We start from the raw sequence: 19,010 nt of genomic DNA, 5'->3' as shown, positions 1-19,010 counted from the left end.
AAATAAGATCGTTGCTGCACGATATTGGTTGAAAACTTGCCGAATAACTAACGAAGAATTAATGCAGTATGCGATGGTGCATTATCGTGGTGCAAAAACCAAGAGTTGTTGGCCCGTAATTTCGACATAATTTTACGAAAATAGTAATAGATCTACTTTGATGTGGGTTTCTCGGCTTCGGCTTATATTTGCCACGATATTCGGCCAATTGATCGTCTGCTTCCTTTCTTTAGCATAGATCCAAGACTCAACGGTTCTAAAAATACGTTTCATGACATCCACTTAGTTTGAAAGCATTGTTTCCAAGACCTTAGAGCAACACTGTTTTCGAAAAAATTTAGTGATTTTGGAATCAATCGCTTTTTTATTTTTCTTGGGCACAAATGATCTTTCAAAATGGTTTTCACTGATATTTCCGATATTTCAACGATGCCAGTAAGATCTCTGACTGTTAATCGTCGAATCTCAAGCACCAATTCCCTTATTTTTTTAAGGTGTTAATCATCAGTTGGTGTTCATGGCTGCCTTGTCATTTTATGAGAAATAATATAGATCACACGATCTGAATTAATAACCACCTTAATAACTCGGCTACAAAGTTTATATAAATAACTATATGAAAGTACTACATTAGCTGTTTTTTAGTTATCCAGTTCTGGCAATTAGCGAATCGTACAAATTCCTAGTATAAATTGCATAGAACGGTCTTATCGATTACTCTCCTTAATTCAACTGGTTAACTTTGCTCCTGCTTTTACATATACTTTTTCTAACAGACCTTGTGGATGGCAAACAGAGAGGTGGTAAATGGAAACAAATCGGCTATTGCGTTGTTGAAACAGTGGAGGAACAGTCGTTTATTTACCCATAACGATCAACCAAATAGTCAAATTGTCATTTATACTTTCATAACTTGTCGCATGTGTGTGCTTCCTCACCTCACTTCCCCTCCGCCAGCCATAGCGCCAAATATAGCTTATGATATTCAATTATTTTTTCGCTTAACTAAATAGTTTGGGAAGTTTTGGGTATGCTGACGCCCAGCCATAAAGAATGATGACGGCTGTTAGAGGCCGCACCACACCTTGGGAAAAATTAAACGAAAGTCATATTTGTTATTACCAAAACGGCGTCATGACAACAACCAGCCAATAACACTGGCAAAACACAGTATAACGGTCGTGCTATATAGCCAATTGCTAGGATACGCCGTGGGCAACACCCAAAACAATAGTCGCGCCGTGAACGCAAAGGAAGGCGCGTGTTCTATGAGCATTAAACGGGTGCCGTTTTCCAGTCTAGTGGAATCATACAGTTTCTACACTTCCAGGCACAAAACTAAATGTGAAAACTATTAACTAGAGAACAATGGCAAACAAGCAGAAACGTTGAAATTTGCATAAAACATTTTTCGGCGACATTTAGCCAGCAGCTGGTACGAAAGTCACTTTATTTAATTTAGTCTCGCGTGTTTTCGCACAAGCTAACACAGTGCAAACTAAGTGCAAAATTTGCGTGCAGTTATTTTAGGGCCCAACTATGGCCGTTGTGATGTAACGGGAACTATGTCGTTGAGTCAGAAATTGTATAAAATTACGAAATTCACGAGGAGTGTTTGCAAAAAGTTCACCAAGAAAATGCGCAAGGATAACGAAAATGCAAAATGATAGATATTGTGTTAAAACTCTAAACAAAAGCACTAGAAATTGATTAAAACTCTTTGCACACAAGTGTTGTTGGTGGCGTGTATAAAGTGTTTCACAATCGAGCAAATCAAGTGTTTCTTTTCTCATTACTTGTGACTTCTTACACACATACTCACACCTGTATGTGTATGCAACCCTGTAAGTATCTACCGTAGAGTACATAGTTGAGTTTGTTTAATCGATTTTGTAAGTGGTTTCACCCGAAGACAAGACTAATGTGTCATCAAGAGCCAGCAAAACAACCTACAGTTTTGTAATTAAGTATACTATACAGTGAAGCCAACTATTACGTAGAACAGATGAATTTTCAAGAATTTACATACTAATGTATATAACTATATAGTATAAAAATCGATTTGCTACTGCACTGGATCTAAAATAAAGGGTTTTTTATGAGACATGTGATTTCAAGAAGATATAAAGCGCATTTAACTTAATTTTTTATTTAAGAGTTTAGGTTAGGTTAGGTTAAACTGATAGGCCAATAAGCCACGCATGAGCCTTGCGATATCAGATGGAGTTCAGTTCCTTTAGGATGCCTGCGCTTGCCGTGAATTTTAACAGACTCTGCGATCTCACTATCGATACCTTCGTGGGAACCCACATGCATTTGGTAGTAGTCTTGAAAATGCGGGGCTAGTGCACAAGAGATGTTTCCCTGTTTCCCCGGTGCCCTCCTCTAAATATTTCCTGGAGTTTTCTTGATCTGTCAGCCCCATGTGCCGTTAGTTACTATTTAAATCGTACGATCTTGGTGGCCACTTCACAGAACTTCGACCCAAAATAATGCGCTCTCCAAAAGTTTCCTTCAATAAATTGATTGTTTCGTAGGTTTTATGACATGTAGCGCCTTTTTGTTTGAACCGAAGATCGTCCACAATAACATCCCATAATTACAGCGCGAAAAGGTCGTTAATCATAGCTCTATAGCGTTCCTAATTGATTATGGCCATAGAGAAAACAAAGATGAGTTTCATTGCTGAACAAAATTTTCTTGTGAAAATCGAATTTGGTGGGCATTCTCGTTTTGGCAGCATTTACGGAATGTGCGCCGTGTTTGGTCGTTTCGGCTTCAATTCTTACACGAGTTGGGGTTTGTAATGCTGAAACCTTGATTATTCCGCAAAATCTTCCATGAAATACATGGGCACAGCTCCAATTGTTGCGCGCGATGGTGTATGGACTTATTCGGGTCTTCTTTGATACTCTGCTTCATAGCAGCAATACATAGCGTCATCGTTGTGTACAGTTCGACGTCTCTGATGAGTAATGCTCGAATTACCGACTCTGCTGAATGTGCAAATATGTACATATATAGACTCCAAGTAAGTGTCGTCGACCAAGTTGGTTGGATCACGTGCATTCTTTTATAACGCTATCTTTTTTACCACAAATGTTCTTTAATTAGGAACAGGCGGCTCGAAACAAGTTATTTATCTATTCTGCTATTTTTCTATTCTGTGGTGTTTGAAATCTCATGAACCATGGTATTTAAATCGTTTACAAGGTGGTTGGGATTTTTTGAGGTTATGTTGTATAACTTTAAGGGAAGAACTTTTCTAATTTGCATATTTTTTAACGAAATTTTTTTATATTAACATATTTTTCTAACTGTTCCATACATGAGTAGATTAATAAAAAAAATCTGTTTTTTATAAATATATATTTTTATGAAACTCACTTAAAGTGAAATGATAAAAAAATAAATTCTTTATATAAATAACTTCAATAAAAGCATAGAAAGTAAAAATAAATAAGATGACTTAAGGAAACACACATTTTTTAGATTTTGAAAATTAGTGTACGAATTCCAAAATCACTCGACTTATCACCACACATTTAATCAACAATGCAAACGCGGAGGCACCTCTTTTATCTGATGATCTTCGCCGACTTTGAAAACGCCAATCATGCCACGTACGGCCTGACTATCCAATGAACTGTGATACATCCAATAACCGGGATTGCTGCTGTAGAAGCGTATAATCGCATAACCCAGCGATGGCACCTGCACAGTGTCTTTTTGGATGGCATACTCATCGGTTGAGCGTTGCAGCTGACCACGTCTATCGAGATCTCTGACCTGCGCGGAAATAAATTACAGTTAATAGTAAAAAATTCGCTGGTAATTCCATACCGAAAATATTACCTGTTTCTCGTTCACTATGCCACCCAAAACATTCTGGCCCACCAAACGCACAGTGTAGCCATGCAAATGCACCGGTGTCGGTTCATTATTATTATTGACCAAAACGATTTCAATGGCACGGTAAGCTGGTAAGCGCACAACATTCGTGCAAATGCATTGCTGCGTTTCACAATTTAGACCCTTTGCCGCGAGCATTGAGCGATTGCAGTATACGCCTTTCTCATTGTAGAGACCATTAGTTTGCAGAAGTGAAATTTTCGACATTTTAAAAGTGATGTCATCGATTTGATAGGACACATCGGTAGAGCCAGCCGTTGCACGCGAACCGAACAATGAATAGTGTGTGAGAAATTCTGTGTCTCGGTTCCAAGGCACTTGCTCCAAAGCGCTCAATCCAACTGTGGCCACATTTGTCGCTTTGAAGTCAGCGCGAGCGCATTCACTTTTCTCGAATGATACAGTTTTCTTCAGGTGTTGCTCATAGTCGCCCACGGTGAGATACTCCCCATTATCATTATCGCAGAACGAAGTTTTCGCCAACGGGTTTTGTGGCAAAGCGCGCCCAACGACACTTTGATACGTCAAAATAGCGCCCTGATAGACGTTGTCCTTGGCGCAATCCTCATAACCGCGCACCCTAATCCAATAGCTACGCGCTTGCTGATTCGCCTGCAGCACGAAATCGAAACGTTCGCCAGCGCTCATGAAAAAGCTATCGGCCAGCACCGGCACAATATCATTGCCGTCCGTGCTAATCATAAGCATTCTATGGTTTTCTACGGAGAACTCAATAGGACAGTTGAAGACGCTATTGTAGACGACACGGAAGCGATGACGCTTACCATTCGCTACCTGCAGGCGCTCGTAGCGATGTCGTGGATCACGATCGGAAATGCTCGAAGCATGGTTTCTACCCTTACCATTGATGAGTAGATTCCGCACACGACTCATATCATTGCCATAAATGTAGTCTTGTATGAGTAGTGTGTGCTCCGGCAAATCAAAGTCGTATAAGTAGGACTGTGGATCGCTTTGCACCGGCTGCCGAATAATGAAAGCACCACCAACACCCAAATTGCGCTGCAAACCCACGTGACTGTTATACCAGACGCTGCCCACACGTTCTGCATTAAATTGATAGCGATAACCCTCAGCTGGCTGGATTGGATATTGTGTAACAAATGGTGCACCATCCATCTCGGGCGTACGAAACATCGGCAAGCCGTGCCAATGTATGCTGATCGGTTCGGTAAGGTAGTTGATGACATCAACCACAACTGTGTCGTCCACACACACCTCGATTGGTGGTGCGGGCAGCATTTGATTGATGGCTATTATGGGTGTGTACACACCATCACCGTAAATGCATTGCTGTTTCGGACAGGCCGCTTCGTTATTAAAGCAACGCTGGCATTCGGCGCTCGACGCCTGATTATGGTGCACCACCAGCCGATAATAGCATGTGAGCGCTTGATTATTTTGACAGCGACGTTCGCAGGAATGACGTCCTTTGCTATCTGCTACACTGAAATTGGCTGACTTGAGGTATTGGTTGCGGTTCGCATTGTCGAAATTGCGCGCTACTTGCTCGAAGTCAACAGCGAGTCTTAGCTCGTCATCTGCAGTATCGGTGGTTGTTGCAAAGACTGCTTCTTCTCCTGTATGTGTTTTTGTCTTCTCCTGCGCTGCTTCTTCTAATCCTTGTGCCACTGTTATCAGTAGTAGCGTCGTAATCGTAAACGTAGTTAAGCGTTGTCGTACACATTCGATCTTCATTGCAGCGTTGTTTCAGACGTACTGTTTTCAAAATAATTTGCAGTCTCGAAAGAAAGCAGTGAATTTATTAATTTCACTTTCGCTTTCATTTTTATTCGCCTTTCTTTACGTCTTTCTTTGAAATCATTTAAAAATGATGTGAGCATTTTTCGGCATTGCCACTGTGCGTTGGGCGCTTTAATTGGTATGCAGAAGACACTTGCCACACAATCGCTGCATGGAATACGCAAAGAGCTGGTGTGATGTCGGCATATTATACAAGTGTTACCAGTTGTTGTGTCAGCTTTTGATACCTCGAAATGTAGATTTGATTTCGATGATCGAACTAAAGAGGAACTAAGCTGAATATATTTGAGGTAGAATTGTTTCATATATATAATCGCGTAAGCGGTGTCTACGCCAATTAAGAAGAAGAAGAAAGGTTTCATTCATTTATGAGATTATTCTGCATTCTTCAAATGAAGACCCTACTTAATTCAAGTGGCTTCTCGAAGTGGCCTTATGGAATTAAATTCAGTGTTTATGTTTTGTTGACAGTTGGTATATCGAGCAGTCGTTTGTCAGTTAATAAGGTTAATAGAACAGTTGACTTATAAGTATTTCGCCGGCTCAGATCCGTGAAAGTTGCTAGGATATAAAATGATTGGCTGCACCCGAACTTAGTCCTTCCTGACTGGTTTTTTATGAATTTTAAGTAGGAAAATCGATTAAATTTCGTACAAAGCGAAACAAATTTAAGGTTTTTTTTACCCACTCAAATATATATTATATATATAATGTTGTCACATATCCCTTCAACAAGGACGTTAGCCGTGGACAAGAACAGGTGGTGATCGCTATGTCCGGCCTATATGGTGGATGTGATAAAACCTCCCATCTGAGCTCCCGTAGCTTCTGACGAGTTATCAACGAAGTGTGTGCCAGACCACACGTTGTCCTGGTAGAACACTACACCCTTCCTGTTTGCCAATTCTGGGCGCTTCTCGTCGATCGCCTGCTTCAAGCGGTCCAGTTGTTCGTATTAAAATCTTCCTGGCCGTCAATCCCGGCTTGGCCACTGTTTAGAACGACCGTTTTCGCTTGATATTGTCGTGTGTGATCTATTTTTCGTAGCCAGTCACCATCCGCTTCAAAAATGAGTCGAGTTCGTTGCATTTCAGCAGCACATCGCAGGCGTTGATTCGGTCCAGAAGGTTATTTTGGGTCGAATGATGCGGCACTCAAATATCAAGCTTCTTTGTGCATTCAGCCTTCTGCAGATGGTTTAAAAGGGCTTGGTGACTAACTTCCATCTTTTGGGCGATGTCACGAGATGCCACATGCCGGTCTAACTCGATGTTTTCCATGATTTGATCGGTATTCGTCGTCACACGTCTTCCGACGGCTGGCTTATCCATGGTGTCATTTTCACCCACTCTGAATCGTCGAAACCATTCCTCCGCAGTTCGAAGTGATAGAGTGCCATACCCCAAAACACCGTTAATTTCACGGAACGTTTCTCTAGCGGATTTTTCTTTAAAATAACACGAATTTATAACTATTGAACGCAATATCCGAACTACCTTTCAAAGATGTATAGTATTGTCAGATACGAGCTCTGTAGCGCTTTAACATAGCCGCGAAGTTCAAAAGACTAAAGGGGCGAAAGCGAGATATTTGACAACCTAATATATCTCATGCTAAAATTCTTTTGCGCGCTTTATAACAGCTTTCAAAATCGCTGATTATTTTATTAAAATACAATTTTCATTTGCAACACCCTGTAATGGCTATATCACCATAGCTATCTGCTGCGCCTAAAAGTATGTAGTTATTTGCTGTGCATAAGAGATGATCAGGCAATGACAGGCCTTACATTACTATGCCAATGCCTACATACATTGCATTTTTAAGCCAAACATAATTTACATATATTTTATGTAATCACATAAGCAAATATACATACAAACATATATATTTATATATATTTTTGTTTTTTTGCTTATTGAATTTTGCCTAAAATTCCTTCACGCATACCATTCTCAAACACTTTGAGTTTAAACAAACTTTTGTTAACAAATGCAAACACTGCAATTTATTTTCGCATCCGAAAAATTATTGTGCCATAAAAATTGCTAAATGTACCTTTAGATCATGCGCTTTTGACAATTGCATGAATTTCTGCATCGCATATTACACGAACATTTGCTCGAGTATTTTATTCACACCTACAAATATACGCTTTCATTTAGATATGCTTTTGTTGTTATGTGTCTATATATACATACATATGTATATTTACATAAGCATTAGTTGCATATGCCGGAGATATTGCGCTGAAGCACGTTCATCTTGGCTAACTCCTTTGTTATGCAATCCAAAGAATTTTCGAAGAAGTGAAATGGCATGCGCTTTTGTATGTGCGTATTTGTGCTTGTATGGCTGCTAGAGTATATACATGCATCTGGAAGTTGAGATATGTCGCTTCTAAGCTTGGTATTTGTGGAATTGTGCATATTATTTATGCTTTGTCATTTTTGATAAAGATATAATAGTACAAGCATGCTGTTTAGAAATTTTTTCTTTTTATTTAAATTTAACTGTACTTTTGCATACTTATTTGTTCGATATATGCATATACTTGTATGTACATACATATACGCCTTTCTTATATGCCAGGATTCAAGCAGGTATTTGCTGTCTTCGCTTTAACCGCCATAATAAACTATTATTTTCGTATATTTCAGAGTATTTTCTTCTAAGCACCTCACATGCTCTTTGTTTTTATACATTTTTGGTAAAAAAAAAAAAAAAACGTTGGAAAAAAGTTCGCGCCAATACCAGAAAGCTTTCAGAGCGCTTAAAGTTTAGTTACAATAAATTTAATTTCTCATGTAAAACATGTTATATTTTTAATAAAAACTATACTTCTGGTGGTTTTGCTAGAATTTGATTTTTTTGTCTTTCTCTATATAAGCTACGTATGAGTATTATTATATAGGGTTGCTATTTTAATTCAACTACAATGAGGCCTACATGTGTTCATCAACGTTTTACCGCTTCTTCGTGCAGTTGGTATGAAAAGGTACATACATATGTAAATGTAAAATAAGAGGCATATACAAGTGTCTCACGAATATTAACCCTTTTGCAGAGACTGTTTTCGAAATATGGTTATAATACCCTTCGCAAATACAAAACCCCCATAGAAGAACTTGATTTTGATCAATCAGTTTATATGGAAACTATATACTAAAGTAGTTTGATCTAGAAGATTTCTTCAGATTGTTGTCTCGGATAATAATCCATGCAAAATTTCATAAAGATAACTTGTCAGATAAAAAGGTTTCTATAAAAGAACTTGAGATTGTTCGGTCAGTTGCACGGCAGCGCTATATTGATTTGAATGGAACATGTTTTTCGGAGTTTGTTGCGTTACCATTCTCAATAATTCGTGCGAAATCTCGGAAAGATATTTTGTCAAAAACAAAAGTTAAAAAAGTAAATTCAAATAAAAAGTTTTTCATACAGGAATTTAATTTTGATAGAACAGTTCGTATGGTAGTAATATGCTATAATCTCCCGATAACGGCGGTTCTGACAAATGAGAAACTTCTTAAGAAGAAAAAGACGTGAGCAAAATTACAGATCGATATCTAAGAAATTGAGGGAATAGTTAAAATTCATATACCTAGATGTTGTGTATATATATTTTATAGGGTTTCCGACATCTCCTGCCATAAATTTTCTAGCAAATTTGGTTGATTGGTTGAAATAAGGAGGCGCATGAGCTTCACAACGTAAGTTACCGCACTTAGGCCATGATTAGACCTATTGTGCTCCCGGGCGGAAACCAAATTAAGCCTTATCCAGCAACTCAGCGGAACGAGGCAAATTTAAAATGTTTTTTTTTTCAGTTTTGAATGTCAAAAACTTAAATGTAAGTTCTGAATACCCACTTCCAAAATGGAACGCTGAAGACATAGGAATATTAGGGACTCTCATAACTAACGTTCCATTGGAAAGATTAAAGCGAAGCTTGCACACACTCGGGTGTATCTAAACTGAACACACCCAGACTTATAACCGACTGGTAACGAAAGAAACGCAGTAGCTACCACAAAACTTTTTATGTAATCGCAAAGGTAACAAAAATATAATTTTCGAAAACTTATTTCTGTTAAAAATGCCTTAAACCGAACTGATTTTTCAGGACCACAGCACCCGCATTTGATGTCAACTATCGACCGAGATTCCTAATCTGCGAACTATTAACAGTTTCTGAACTTACCCTCTATGGTATCGCACTGCCACAATTTGGTTGCATGCCACCAGTACGCCACTTATTTCTCGGCATATACTTGTACAGTTATATGTATAAACTGAGCTTTACACGGCGTTTTGCCTGAATTCTGATTGCAACTACACGGATGAAGTGCAGCAGCGGCGGCGGAAGTCTTTTAAATGTCAGCTCGGCAGGATGCAGCACGGCTGTAGCAACAGCAAGTCACACAAAGATTATCACATACTATTTTACCAACTCAATCGGCAACTCTTCGTTATCGAGCTGTACCATATACCCATATCTAACTATGTATGCGTCAGCGCACACTTCCATAGATACTTTTCGCAATCTGCTTTATAAAGGGTGATTTTTTAAGAGCTTGATAACTTTTTTTAAAAAAAAACGCATAAAATTTGCAAAATCTCATCGGTTCTTTATTTGAAACGTTAGATTGGTTCATGACATTTACTTTTTGAAGATAATTTCATTTAAATGTTGACCGCGGCTGCGTCTTAGGTGGTCCATTCGGAAAGTCCAATTTTGGGCAACTTTTTCGAGCATTTCGGCCGGAATAGCCCGAATTTCTTCGGAAATGTTGTCTTCCAAAGCTGGAATAGTTGCTGGCTTATTTCTGTAGACTTTAGACTTGACGTAGCCCCACAAAAAATAGTCTAAAGGCGTTAAATCGCATGATCTTGGTGGCCAACTTACGGGTCCATTTCTTGAGATGAATTGTTGTCCGAAGTTTTCCCTCAAAATGGCCATAGAATCGCGAGCTGTGTGGCATGTAGCGCCATCTTGTTGAAACCACATGTCAACCAAGTTCAGTTCTTCCATTTTTGGCAACAAAAAGTTTGTTAGCATCGAACGATAGCGATCGCCATTCACCGTAACGTTGCGTCCAACAGCATCTTTGAAAAAATACGGTCCAATGATTCCACCAGCGTACAAACCACACCAAACAGTGCATTTTTCGGGATGCATGGGCAGTCCTTGAACGGCTTCTGGTTGCTCTTCACCCCAAATGCGGCAATTTTGCTTATTTACGTAGCCATTCAACCAGAAATGAGCCTCATCGCTGAACAAAATTTGTCGATAAACACATTTCGAACCGAACACTGATTTTGGTAATAAAATTCAATGATTTGCAAGCGTTGCTCGTTAGTAAGTCTATTCATGATGAAATGTCAAAGCATACTGAGCATCTTTCTCTTTGACACCATGTCTGAAATCCCACGTGATCTGTCAAATACTAATGCATGAAAATCCTAACCTCAAAAAAATCACCCGTTATTTGCGTCTATTGGTATTCGCTTGGGGCTATTAGTGAAATCGTTCTTCTATTCACTCACCTTGCAACGCCTTCTGGCCATCGCTTTCATTTCAGCTTCCACGAGCGTTCGTGTGCACTATTATATGTAAGCTTATTTAAAATGTTTTGCATGTGTGTATATGTGTATGTTGGCTTTGTTTGCTATGTTCGTGCCATATTGCCACACCAATTTGCAGCAAGTGCTGGCGCTTGTATTCGTGCTGTGATACAACAACAACAACACATATACATATACATTGATCTATAAAAGTGTAGCATACAAATAACGGCATATACCGTTCCATGCACCCAAGTGTGTTTGTGGGTGTGTGTATGAGTTAGTCCTCTTCCTGTTCTTGCTTTTCCTGCTAGCCGCTAGTAGTGCTGCTGCAGTTCCGTGTTCCCGACTAACGTGCCCGGTTGCTTGCACTCCTGTGTTTGCATTCTATAAAATTAGGTCAAAGTTCAAATGCGATAAAAATCGACAGCACAAGTTGTTGAAAATAAAGTGAACGTATGCCGTTAAAAAGCGCGCACTCAGAAATGGAAAGCCGAATGGCACTGCTAGACGATTGGGATCTTTCCCAGCGTACATACTCATTCCTCAAATGTATCTCCTCAGATATGTGTGTGTGTGTGTGCGGTTAAAGCTCTGTAAAAGTTTAATTTCATCGCTTTCCTTTTACAACTATAGTGTTACGGTTCGCCAGTGTACGTGACTGCGGCGTCGAACTTTTCTTCTTGTTTATAAATATGTGTCAGTTACTTGGCACGTATTGCACACTGTGAAAATTTTAACAATATCATAAAAGGACTGTTTCCACTGTTTATTTAAGATGAGTTCATCGCCCAGACAACTTCAAAATAAGATGTTTTAGAATCTGACGGAATGTTGTTACATATTACATCTCATATGGTTAAGAAATCTCTTTAGTAACATCAAGTGTTCGGAAAAACCTTTCTTCGGGAGAATTTTGCAACATTTGTAATCAATCTTAGTACTGAAAAACTTTCGCTGGTCAACTCCTTGATGGCTGCACAGTTACACTACAAGAATAGCTTACACTACAGGGTCTTTTTTCCATATATACATATACAATATGTATATGAGAGAGGAGCCCGACCATATTCGCTCTGACTGTTAATTGGCTTCCAATGCATCAGCTATAGTTAGAGCAAGTATATGTGGTTCTAACCTTTTTCAACTCTATATACTGTATGCTTGATTTGCTGCCGACTAGAACAAAAGCTCTACTCATATTCGCTGGAAGATCGCCAAAACTATGTTTAATCAGCCTTTTGTCCTGACGATAGCTTAGACAACCCGAAATTCTTATGCTCAATTTGCTATTTTTTTCATAATAGTGAAGACCGCTTGTAGGTATCTATGAGAATAATAATATTTGTATCAGAAATCTTCTTAAAAGGTTCTGGCACCGTTTCGGAAGTCCTTTGAAGTCCGTACGACCGATTTATTCAGGTTTTCATGTTATAAGAGCTGATATAGAAGGGCTATATGAACCTTGAGGCGTTAGACAAGTTTATGATGATCGTTTCTGACGCTTAGTCGATCTTCTCCTTCATTTGATATTTAACTACTTGCTCTCAGGTAAATGGATAATCTTTCACTATTTTTATTCCGACTCTAACTGTCTAATGGACTTTATAAGAAACTTGTTAGTGTTGGGGTTACGCCAAGAGATCATACTGAATCCGTCCCAGTTTTTTCAATTTGAAAGATAATCAAGTCTATATAACTGATAGTTGTTACAGCATCTAGTTTGTCATGATTACAATGATTCCGAATTTTAACCGATTCCCTTAAAGATTCGATTTTGAGCCACGAAATAGAAAGTGGATCAATTAATGACTTAAAGCGATTTGTTTTTGAATGCGAGATTTCTTGTTTTTCGATTCGTTGTTTTTATAACCTGAGCAGGGTATATTAAGTTTGCCATGGAGTTTGTAATATACAAAAGGAACCGTCGAGGAGCCTCTAAAACATTTAAATAACTTATAAGCATGATGAGCTAAGTTGATTTAGCCATGTTTGTCTGACCGTCTATCTGTCCAACTGTCTATATGTGTGAGAACGAGTCCCTCAGGAGATACCAATTTGAAATTTTTCACACAACCTTTTCTTCTCAAGAAGCTGCTCATTTGTCTAAACCGACTGTATCGAACACTATAGCATATAGCTATCATACAAATTTGAATCACGTGCTTGTAGGGAATACTTTTGGCGAAATATCTTCACAACATTTTGCATGGGTTATTATCTAAGGCAATAATGCAATATTCGAGATAATATTTACATATATCGTATCACTATAGCAAATAGCTGCAAAAAGAACGATCGGAATTATGATAATTGTTTGGTTGGAAAACTTTTAAGCTTTGGTGCAGCGGAAGTTAAAGCTTTCGCTTGTTTTAACTAAATTTTAATAAGCAATCTCATCAAACGATGCAATTTATTTATGTATTTTATAGATACATATTTATGTATTATATCAATACAAATGCTTAGCATAATCCTCGATTAATCAAATGACTATCATATATAGCTAAGTGTGCTTCCATATCAGATTCGCCATCACAAATTATTTAGTGACCAGCTTATCTTCACTATTTCACGATTTTGATAACAATTTCATTAGGCAAATGGCCGCTTCATATACAGTTAGATGTATCTTTTTGACACTTATGCTTTGGCTTCCCAATTCCACACTTGTAGCAACACTTGCCGTGCACATCCTGCTGTCTTACCTCTGTTACCCGAAGAAACGGCGCAAAACGGAAAACACACTCAGGTCTCCATGGTTGCGCGTACTTATGTGATTACCCACACAAGCGCACGAACACTTGATAAATGGATTAGTGTGGTGAAATTGAATTTCTGCTGGAGATATCATTCCATTCCACTTGCGCTTCTTATGACATTTCGTCGTTTTTGCCGCTAGTGTAGCTTCTATTTACAGTTACCAGTTTTTTGTCATATTTATTTCGACCGTTTTCACTTTTTCGTCTGACACATCAAGATTGTGCTTTTTTGTTTTTGTTTTTGTTTTTTTTTTTTTATCTAGCATTATTTTTTTCCATATAGAACGTTGATTGGGTAGGCGAGGCACCTGACACTCACGTGTCATTGGACGACTGACAGGCATATGTACATACATTTGTATGTACATAAGTGTTGTAGCCTCAAAAGAAATCCCCGCAGCGAGGCGTGACACAGTGGCAAACTAAATTCAAATCAAAACTGTGGATAAATGTAGGAAGCAAGGTAAGCGGAATAAAAGTGACGTGCCAACTACATTTCAGGACATTTACGATGCTTAATGCACTTTTCTAATTAATGACTGAGTGCTGGCTAAAAATCTTTCGTTAGCGTGTGAATTCGTCTATGCCTTACATACAGTCGTGTACATATGTATGTAAACAATTTTCAGCATATTTTTGTATTACTTGGTGTAAGGTCAACCTAATTGGTCATAGGAAAATACTCGTAGATGTAGTAATTTTTAGAAAACCAAAAACACACGCCTAGTATCATGGTTGTTTGAGACGAGAAATTTTGTAAGAGAAATACACATTTTTCAAAATATATTTCAAAACACCTTAGGTTAAACTCCACATTTTACGCTCTTCTTCTTCTTTAATGGCGTACCTTTCGTTTCTCCTTTTCGTAATTTGGCGCCAATTCGAGATACCAAGTGCAGCCATTACCCCGGTGGGTACTGCGTCGAATATTTTCAGAGCTGAAGTGTTTTCATCTATTTGCAGTATCTTAATTCGCTGAACTATATCGATCATAAATCTCCCGCAGAACATTTCTCTCGAAAACTCGTAACATGTAGCAGGACGGTGATTATGAGTGACTTATATAGTTTGGTCTTTGTTCATCGAGAGGGTACTTTACTTATCAATTGCCTACTCAGTCAGTCCGAAATGGCACCTGTTGGCAAGAGATATTCTGTGTTGGATTTCGAGGCTTCGACTTCGAAGTTGCGACTGTCAACAGTGCCGTGGGAGCCAAGTCGCGAGTGCGACGACTGTTTGTTTGAGATATTTCATCTTGCCCTCGTTTACAACGAAACCCATTTGCTTCGATCCTGGAGAAAGCAGAACTAACAGTGCGGATGTTGAGGCCAACATCCTATAAAAGATTGTGCCTTTTCGATTCAGCTCCGCAGCTCGAAGTTTTAATCTTGACCTCTTCATTTGAGTGAAATCTTTTTCCAGAAGTTAGCAACGAAATGTGGTTAGGCCACAGACTTTATAGTGTATATGCATGATACACATACGTCTACAAAATTGTCGTAGCAGGCTTACGTAAGGTTCTCCGCGACATCGCAAGAACGCATGCCAAATATATATGTAGTTTTTATAAAACTTTTTCGCATGGCATAACAAATGGTTTCGACCTATTTTCGCCACTGTCATAGTTTTGTCAAACTTTGATTTCCCTACTGTTTATGTCATATTTTATTCACTTAGTACCGTTATTTTGCATATATTTTAATTTTTTAAGTTTTCTATTTCCCTTTCTATTTTGATTGCAGCGCATTTTCAATTCCATTCAATTTTATTCGCCTTGAATTTCTTCAGTTCCATTTTGTTTAGAGCTTTTGTTCGCACTGATTAAATTTTTAGTAGCCAAATACACTAGAAATATAATATATACGCTCATCTCCATTGCAACAAAAGGGCAGTCTTAGAAATATATATGGACCTATGTATGTATATATGTATGTATGTAAGTGTGTAATGTAAGTAAGAAAGTAAAATTCTACGAAAGAGCAACTGGAGTTTAGGGTTCGCCGTCGTAACTAACGGCAATGCAGCATTTGGATGAATGCATTCTAGCTTACGCCGCAGGACAAAGCTCATTAACTTACTCAGGAACTGCCAGCGGAATGTCATGACCCAAATGCTGTGCAGTAAAATGATTTCGGTAATCCAATCCATCCATTTTTAGTTACTTAAATAAATGAATTTTGTATTAAAATTATTTATTATGCGATGCATTTTGGGAATATTAATAATAAAAGTACACTTAATGTATCAAGTCCCTCAAAATGTGCTCTCTCATTTGTCTCACGAAATCTGAGCGAAGTCTCATTCTAGTACCTCAAGCGTTATTGCCTTAGTATCACTACGAATTGTACTCTTAGGCTCAAGGAAGCTAGGTATGTGAAGGGGTACAAAAAAAGCCGAAATTCTGTCTCTCGCATCTTTCAACTGTATTCCTGAAAACTTGGATCAAAGCGAAGTACGCGGCTCTGCTTAAATACCGACGAGGGAGATGTGGGTGAAGAGAAGTGGCTGGATAAGAAGCGCAATGAGCTTCTTCACAGATGGAAGCTAGGAGGGAAGGTCGTTTTAAAACTATCCGTTAATCTTAGCTTTAGAACACCGGATCCCTGTAGCGATAGACGTAGGAGGTGAGCATTTATTTCGACAGCAGAGCGGTAGTACCAGCGCTGAGCTCGCTTACTGTGTGCTCAAAGCTAATCAAGGACTGTCTGCCCTCACTAGAAATAACATCAAGCTACTTCATCATCAGACTCGTTTAGGTGCCTGGTCACCTGCCAAGTCAAAGCCCTTGCCTCGCTCACATCGGAATGGAACCGAGTTGCACTTCCAACATGTCTTGAGTTCTATCACTGGACCAACGGGTCTCGTCAGCGCATCGACGACTAGTTCCTCTGTGACTGCGAGGTCATTCTGGCTTTGAGTAGAACGCATCTACGTAACTACTTCCCATGAGCAAAGTTAACCTTCCCACAATTGTCGAAGTTCTTACTGGACACTGTCCAATAGACATTTATGCTGTCAGACCTAAAATTTTGTCAGATGCTCCATTGTATAGAGGAGGGTGAAGTGGAAACCTCCATTGTCCAGCCTTTGCAAGACTGATGTTGAAACATCTGGATAGTTTCACTTCGGCGAACCAGGAGACGTAGTCGAAACTGATATTAGCCGTTTTAACATGTTAGTGACAGGTTCGAAGCGCTTTGGCTGTAAGGGTCTTACGATGCACCATATTTATAGGTATCACAACGGACTGCCGATCTAAGTTGTCCAAGTGAGATCGCTTTTAGGATCGACCTTTTAATCTAACTTAACCTATCTCGTCCAATAAGACATTTTTCAATACAAAAAGTTGATTTTCAACGTTCAGTTTGTACGGTTACTATGCGCTAGCGGTTTGATATCGGCGGCTAAGTCATATGAGCAGCTTTTTGAAGATTTGAAGATTTCAGATCAATATCTCGAGACCTGAAGAACTAGTCGCTTAGATGGATGGACAGATGGGCATTGCAAAATCTACTTTGTAGGGTCTCCGACGCCTCCATCTGTGCCTTAGAAATTTCTTAGCAAATATGCTGTTAAGGGTAGGAATATGTTATTTTGAAACTATGGGTCGTACAGCTGGCTCTTAATTGAAGATGACTGTTGAAAAAAGCCGAAATCGTCCTGGTTCCTGTGTTCCAGCAATTGACTGTTATTCAGATATATATTCAGACTTATCCAGAAACCAAAATTTCGGTTTATTTGGGGCTTATAGATATTGACGTAGATTTTAAATATAGTTTCCATGATTTTTTCTTTGAAGAAAATATAAACTTTTTAGCCATAACTTGCTTTAAAAATGTGCTGCACCAACAACATGAAGCACAACTGACTTTTTTTGGCCCGAATCGCAAAAATTGCTCCACAGACGTGCAATTAAATCGCTTTTAAAAAAAGGCATTGCTCTTATATTCGCCATTGTATATCGAAATTTGTATTAGAGAAAGCATTTTCAATTTTTAACGAAATTACGTTTTAATATTCAAACGAGATACTTGCTTGACTTATGGTATTTTAATGAAGCAATGTTTACAAGTTGAAGATATTATTTATAACCACAAGGATTTGGCCGGTTTGGCCTCATTGGTGCATTTACACAGTAATGAAGTCATTCATTCTATATTTAAGCAGCACTGCTTTCATTAAAGCATTTAAAAATCAGTCGAGAAGCACAGCCAGGCAATAAAGTGGAAAATTTAAGTGCCACCACATCGAAAAAAGTTCATGCATACATATGTACATACAAATGCCAACTCATTCATATAACAAAAGGAAAGATTGGCCACTTCTAGCATTTAGCTGAGCATTGAAAGCATGAAAGAAATTCAAATGACCATTACACACACACACACTCAAATACTTGCAGTTCATGCACATACGTAAGCACACATACATATATGAATTATCCTGCAATATACACACACATGTATAGATAAAATTAAAATAGAAAGCCACATTGAGTGCAAGTTGTGAATTCAAGTAGCCCTGTTTTTGTGGAAACCAAAAATTGTAAACAAAACCTGGCACGAGCGAACCTATTCAGGCAGGCAACTGCGGTGCTCTTTCGTTCTTCCATCTATCTATTCATACATTCTTTCAACCAAGCGGCCAAACGAGCCTTCTAAATTCTAAACTCCCGTTCAAATGCACGCTTTGGTCTACCAAAAATAATGTTTTCCGAGCACAACTGTAGGTACGCATATACATACATACATGTGTGTGTGTGTGTGAGAAAGTGAGTAGTACATGCACAAACATAGTTACTTATTTTTGTGAAAACTTCATTTAACTCGGCTAGTTTAAATAGTAAAAAGATGACGGAATTCACAGGTTGCTTGGTGTATTTGCTGCTACTGTTGTTGCTTTTGTTGTTGTAGCCGGCATATGGCACTAAAATTTCATTAAAAATTTAACAACATATGGTAAATTTCCGCTGAGAAATGCAAA

The 19,010-nt window shown here is 38.6% G+C and overlaps 1 protein-coding gene across 1 annotated transcript; it reads right to left on the bottom strand.

The window, feature by feature from the left end:
- Window positions 1-3,431: 3,431 nt before the first annotated feature.
- LOC105230844 (uncharacterized) lies at window positions 3,432-6,327 on the bottom strand. The gene is made up of 2 exons (XM_011211834.3): window positions 3,856-6,327; window positions 3,432-3,789 (listed from the first exon to the last, which is right to left on the bottom strand). The coding sequence occupies exons 1-2, from the start codon at window positions 5,629-5,631 to the stop codon at window positions 3,550-3,552; spliced, it is 2,016 nt and encodes a 671-aa protein (XP_011210136.2). The 5' UTR covers window positions 5,632-6,327; the 3' UTR covers window positions 3,432-3,549.
- Window positions 6,328-19,010: the final 12,683 nt, after the last annotated feature.

This window comes from Bactrocera dorsalis, chromosome 2 (assembly GCF_023373825.1).
Source record: "Bactrocera dorsalis isolate Fly_Bdor chromosome 2, ASM2337382v1, whole genome shotgun sequence".
Taxonomy (NCBI): Eukaryota; Metazoa; Arthropoda; class Insecta; order Diptera; family Tephritidae; genus Bactrocera; species Bactrocera dorsalis.
The sequence above is the reverse complement of the archived record's forward strand: the minus strand, read 5'-3'. Positions and strand labels throughout refer to the sequence as shown.